This window comes from Trachemys scripta, chromosome 9 (assembly GCF_013100865.1).
Source record: "Trachemys scripta elegans isolate TJP31775 chromosome 9, CAS_Tse_1.0, whole genome shotgun sequence".
Lineage (NCBI taxonomy): Eukaryota > Metazoa > Chordata > Testudines > Emydidae > Trachemys > Trachemys scripta.
In genome coordinates, this window is record NC_048306.1 from 3,241,704 (window position 1) to 3,248,412 (window position 6,709).

General features: G+C 47.7%; 1 protein-coding gene across 1 annotated transcript in view; it reads right to left on the reverse strand.

The window, feature by feature from the left end:
- FRMD7 (FERM domain containing 7) overlaps positions 1-4,157 on the reverse strand; it is a 26,611-nt gene extending 22,454 nt beyond the window's left edge. Inside the window, exon 1 of the mRNA XM_034780573.1 lies at positions 3,894-4,157. Within this exon, the coding sequence (XP_034636464.1) occupies positions 3,894-3,950 (57 nt within the window). The 5' untranslated portion in view covers positions 3,951-4,157. The remainder of the gene's footprint in view (positions 1-3,893) is intronic.
- Positions 4,158-6,709: the final 2,552 nt, after the last annotated feature.

Sequence of the window (6,709 nt, forward strand, 5' to 3'; positions counted from 1 at the left end):
CCCCCGGCCCAGCACCGCCGCCCGCATGTCCTGATTTTCCCGGACATGTCCAGCTTTTTGGGATTTCCCCCCGGACGGGGATTTGGAGCCCAAAAAGCCGGACATGTCCGGGAAAATCCGGACGTATGGTAACCCTACTTATCCTAGGAGTGCCTACTTTGCTTAAGAGCCTTTGGTGAGGGACCTTGGCAAAGGTTTTCTGCAAATCCAAATACGCTGGATCCCCCTGTCCACATGCGCATGCATCGACTCGCAAATGCAGGGCAGTCCACTCTGTTAAATTCAGTGCATTCCTGCCTTGACTCACGACAAAGGACAGGAGGATGCAGTCAAATTTGTGCCCTTTGCTGGCTCTGCCTGGCAATTAGGTTTGCTGGTTTTTAGAGAAATCTTGCCCTGTAGCAAATCATACTTGCAAAGAAGCAAGCTCTGCAAACGTTCAGCCTTTGTGTGGAGCAGAAAGCAACAAAGCCGTTTTCTCGCCATTTCTGCCCTGCTCTTGGACAGTCTCAAAATGCTGCTGGAGTCCACTCGTCCTGCTTTGTTCAAACGATTCCCAGCGATCGGAAGAATGTCCTGAATGACGTTCTACAAGGGACCACGTGCTGGAGAGCTCGTTCAGACACGCAGGGAAAGGGGAAAGAAAGGATGTTGCTGCACTGCTAATAGCTTTGCAATATCCCATGCAGTGCAAGAAGCCAAATTACGTCTGTCCCACGCATAGGCATCGGGGCGAGAAGGCACAGGAGTTCCCGTGCCACTGCATAGGAAGCAGCCCCGGAGTTCCAGGAGGTTACGAACACTGTGGACAGCACTGCAGGGTCCAGAGTGTAGGGCCAGGCTGAGCCCTTCGACTCAGCTACCACCGGCAGGGCTCGGCTGGGGAAAATGCAGACGTGCTGGTGCTGAGAAGGCTCCTCCACTGGGTCTCAGGGCCGTAATTGGGCTCTCAGAATGGATTGTAACAGAAGGGCCGTGTTCACTGGCTTAGCAATCTTCCCTATGGACGATTTTAGCCGTGCAGCGGCACTGATCACCATTAAGGAGCCTAACAAAATTAGGGATGGCGCGGACGATCGAATAGGTGGCACATTCATTACGGTCTCAGCAGATCCCAAACTGGGAGGTATTGTGAGCTTCAGGCAGGGCAGAGAACTGGTACAGAGGGGCTGAGAGAGATTAGAAACCGGGACAGAGAACGCAAGCCTAATGTAACCAAAGGGAAAGTCATGTGTCTAGGGAGCAACAAGCGAAGGGTGACACTTGGAAAGTAGTGCTGCCGACACAGACCGACTAGGAATATGGCTAGACATTTCTGAACGGCGCGATCCGTTAGAACATGAAGTCATCTCTTTGGGGAATGGTGGGCGCCTCGCCTCTGGGAAAAGCACTGGGCTTGGCTCTGGGCCTGCCCCTGGGAAATGAACAGGGCCAGGTCTCCTTCATTGCCAGTTTCTACGGGCTCTGTGCTCTGCTTTGCTGTCAGATGGGGGGGAAAGAAGCCAGGACCGGGGTGGGGAGCATGCATGGAAGAGAGCAAGGAGGGAGCATGCAGAGAGGAGCCCTGCTGCTTCCTTAGAGGTCTTTTACCATGGGTCAGAGCGAGGCCCTCAGAGCAAGCAGGTACTGGACCAAGGGCGCAGCCAGCAGATGCAGACTGTTCCCTTTACACAAGCAGCAAAATGCCGCAGTGGAGGCTAACGCTGGTGGGAGCATCACTAACTCCCCCACTGCAGCAGTAACTGGTGGGGCTCACGTTTCATAGCCCTGGGGGGAAGCCAATGGCCTCACAGCTTCCCTGGAGATACCGTAGAAGGGGAAAGGATTGCTGGAGGTCTGCAAAGGGACACGTGCTCTGATGTTCTGGGTGGGAGTGTCACAGACCCCCAGCCTAGCCGCCCGGCTGCTTCTGGGGTTGGGGCAGGGGAGAGGGAGAGGGAGGAGCCACGCCGCAGCCACAGGATCTCTTCACCCCCAAGGGGTTTTGCTGCTAGAAGGAAACCAAGGAGCCCTACAAGCATGCTGGTAGGAGGTAAAATGTGGCAGCCCCTGGTTTGCAGATTCAGACACTGCTTCCTTCACCTCTGATAAAGGACAAACCTGGCTGCTAACCCTGAGTCTGTTGCATGTGCCCCTCTGAAATGAGACAACGCAGCATTTGTAAAGTTTCTCCAGAGCTTGAAGTAAATGTTAGCTGCTGGGGGCGAGGGGGGTTGCTAGCAGCAGAAACATTTGCCCTAGCTGTTTAAGGTCTCAATTTCCCCAAAACAGACACAATTCTCCACTGGCTGGCACCCTTGTGTAGCTATTTACTCTGGTGCAAAGTGGGTGTATGGAACATCAGCTCTGACCTGTCCAGTCCCACCAGTGGTATTTATGTCCATGGGGGACAGGTGCAAATGATTACCCAAGGTACCAGACAGTGGGAAACCAGGCCCTTGTATTTGGTCTCTTTTGTATTTCTTCCTCCCATTACACTAAAGCACTCTACGTTCGAGAGAGCTTTCCAAAGTCAGTAAGGGTTTAGGAAGAGTCACGTTTGAGTTGCTTGAAATATCTGTTCAAAGCTTAGCCTAGAGCTGTCTTTTTATTCTGGAGAAGTCACTAATTCAACTCCTCATTTATCGTAACCATAGAGCAGCAAATGCAGCAAATGCCTAAAAGGGGTTTCCAATACTGTTCCATGTAGGAAAAAAAAGAAGGAAATGGTTTGTAGTTGCTCTAATGGAGGCTATTTGCTGCAATAACATGTCATGCAGGGCGATCGTGCTCTAAATGTCTTGTGCAAATAAGGACACAGAGATAGACAAACTGCAGCAATATCGTATTAGCAGCATTCATTCAACTCTCACCCCACACCCCCATCTCATCGTGATAAAACTCAGCATGTTTAAAAACACCTCATTTGCCAGATGACTCCAAACCTCTGCTGCATTCATGTAACTAAATAAAAGTTAAAAAAAAAATTCTTCCTACTTATTCAGAGTACGGAATTACTGTATTCAAAAATGCAATTGCAAAGAAACCAAACTACAACTGAAACTGAATACAAGTTCTCTCAGGCTATGTTATAAAATATTTCCTAGGAAATGTATTATAATTTGAATAAAATAACTTTATATAAAATAACTTGGTCCTTGGAGAGAGAGAACTAAGTCCTGAAATCGATCTGGTTAAATGTTATTTGAATGTGACCGTAGCATGCTAATCTACAGTATATTCTCAGTCACTCCTAGAAAGAGATGTAGACAGTAATATCACTTTGCATTTAGCTACACACAAAGCTGTAATGATGTAGAAATGAAAGGCTAATATTTTAGCGCAGATTTTGCAGGTTAATATTCAAGGTTAATATTTATTAATTGTGCATAGTTAATAACTATATAGCTTTTTTTCCAGGTACTGTTAGACAGTAAATAAGAGTCAATGATTTTCTTTGCTTCTGATCTCCTCAATGTAATTCCATTCGTTTTTCTCATCAGCCTAGTCTCCATGAAGACAAGCATACAGATCTTTCCCCCCATGGGTAATTTGGTTAAATATGTTATGTTTGTCCTGGACCCAGACTTTTCTTCCTGGCCGATGCTTATGTTGGCATCCAGACAAACGACTGTCACACTTGTCAAAAATACACCCCATCCCAGCTGATTTCAAACTGATGACACCAGATGAGTAAAAACCCATCTCCCCCACTTTTTAAAAATGGGATGCAAATGACAGAGCCCAGCTTGTGCTCGTTAGCACTGACACATACAAGGAGGACAATGCTACATGCTCCTTTTTCCAAAGCTGAAAACCAGTAGCTCTTAGAGACCATCTGAGGGTTATGTAATCCTTTGGTGCAGCAATGACTTCAGTAATTAGAACAAAACAATAATATGATAGCCACTTACATCCACTACAAAGATCTTCTGGGAGTCATCCAAGAACTGGACTTTCAGATGCAGCATCCTTGAGCACACAGCTGAGCTGCCAGCAAGTGCAGGAGTCTTGGTAATCTGCGCTGTGTGCCAGACAGGGTACCCTGAGTCCTCTTTCACACACAATTTCACTCTCAGCTGGATGGAGAAGGCTGCAGCCACTGTTACACAGATGCAGACTTCTCTTTGGAGGGAGGTCTGGAAGCAAAGGCATGCAATGCCTAGGGAGAAACACAAACACAAATACAGTAAGCAGAGATCCTGACAGCCGCCTCTTCTAAATAGCAACCTGTAATTGCTTTTTGTACATTAATGTTAAATTATTATTAAGAACATCCAAGGGACCGGTTTCAATGGAGCCACTCAGAATTTAAACTGATGCAAACAAGAGTGGGTCTGGCAAAAGCCGAGATTTTTCATTAGTTGTTTGAGAAATGCAACGGCTAAAATCATCCAAATTTCAAGTAGCAAAGTCAGAAGAAGCAGATCTGTACTGCTCGTATTAGCTGTCTGGTGGTAATAACTTCATTCTTCATTCTAACCCAATTCTTAAATTGTTAAATTCCAGCCTAAAAAAACAGTCCTGTATGGAATCAGACCCATTCTTGCTGTTTCTGTGAACAAAGTGGAGGGATAAGACAATATCTTCTGGACAGATTTGTATGAAGCAGCGAGATAGAAGAATCTCTCTCACTGGAGCCTTGAGAAATGCTCAAATGGAATAAGAAAACCACGAAACGTCCTTGCTCTGGGGTTTTGTTTCTAACTTGCACCTTACACCACATTTGCTTAGTTGAGGATCACAGTTCCGTGAGACAACCTGGCTCCAGGATTCAGGACCCCCCCTCCCCCAAATCCCAGCCGGCTGTTTGGTTACAATGCTCAGCTGTGAAATGGTTAATATTAACATTTCAGGCCTCGGAGCTGACGCCCCCAGACGCTTGCTTGCATGTCCCCTCATTCCAGGGCATTTTCCACATTTATACCCATAAGCACCAGGGAGCAGCATTGCACCTGCTTGCAGCAGGAAGAAAAATCTTTACAACCCATAAGTTTTCTTTGGTTTTAAAGCAACAGTGGCACAGTCCCACTAGATGACGCTAGTAAGTCGTCATGATCCGAGAGGTATGGGCATGATTACAGGGGACCCTGGCTTTCCTGGCCATTTGGGACAAGTCCCATGACTAATATTCCCCATAATGCACCTTGCTGAATCACTGATGGCGTGAATGTGGGGTCAGTTGTGAAGGCAGCTAGTCTTGCCTTCACAACTGTCTTGCCGCTTGCAGAGGAATGAGCATCAGCCAAACGGGAGAGGGATGGCGCCCAAAGGAAACCATCCCTTCCAGTTACCTTGCTAGCACCAAATGCAGCATATGTGCTGTGAGGCCCTGAGAGTTACCATGGGGAAACCCTCATGGTCCTGTCAGCGATGGGAGGGACCCCTAGGCATGACGGGAGGAGAGAGCATTGGACTGGGACTGAGGAGACCTGGCTCTGCCACTGACCTGCTAGGTAACCTTGGGCAAGTCATTTCACCTCTTTGGACCTGTGTCCTCTCCCCCTTTTGTCCATTTAGTCTGAAAGCTCTGCTGAATGCCGGCGCTGTCTCTCATGATGTGTATGTGCATCACCAGGCGCAGGGAGTGCCCAGGCTCAGCTGGGAGCTCGCAGAGCTACTGTCATACAAATAAATAGATAAAGCGAGCGACGCCGACGAAGGGAAAGAGAGACTATCGGTAAGAACTGGGTGTTACATTCTCGGTATTGTTCTTGATCCCTTTGTAAAGTGCCTCCTACCCATACCTTGCTATGGAAATAACAACAACAGTAGTTCATCATAACAAACCTACCAAGATGCTCTCTGGGTTTTTCACCTTCCTGTAGAATCCGGCATAAGCCATTGCCAGGTATAAGGGCCATTGGTTCTGTTCCATGTGACAAATCCTGAATCGGGTATTCTAGGATTCGACCCAGTGGTTCATACAATTAATGAGCTTTAGTCAGGTTGTAACCAGGTAACTTGCTGTGTCCACTCCTTACAAGCTATTCTTTAAAACCCACTGTTCACAATGGAAGAAGATTTTGTCTGGTCTCATGTCACATTTCTGTAACACTGCTAACAACGTCCTGCTGTCTCTCTCCTTGCACCATAGCAGGAAGACGCTAAGTTCAGGGAACTCGCCGAGATGCTGCATAGATACTAACAGTGGGTTTGTACTAACACTGTACATTATATATTTCATAGCTGTTTCTTACTCCCACAGCAATGCCCCCAGTCCTGACCCGAAGTAGTACAGCCCCATGGGCCCTTCGATTCTTGCCAAAGGAATGCTGACTGGCATGGTGGAGCTGGGAACAGAACCCACTTCTTGGGACCCTGCATGGTGCCAAGTACTCTCAGCTCCTGCTGACTTCAGGATCTGGGCCATTATATGACTCCAGACAGTCAGTGATGTGCGAGGAGACAGGTAGATACAGCTCAGGGAGTGAGGGGTTAACGTGTCAGCTGAAGAGGGACAGAAACCCCATAGTTCAGCTAGCCACTGAATGGAGCAGAGTGTGAGCAGGTAAAAGTTAATCCAATTTCTGAACGACTCCCCTTCCCAACCAGACAGCAAAACTCAGCTGTTGGCCAGGACAAGGAAGAAAGAGCAGCTGCGGTCTGCACTGGATTTACGTACAAATACATTCAAGGCAAAACTCCACTGACATAGAACAAATGTGTTGCCGTGGACAAAATGACCGGGGTTTGGCTTGGCTCGTGATTCAGGTTGTTCGGGTCGCTA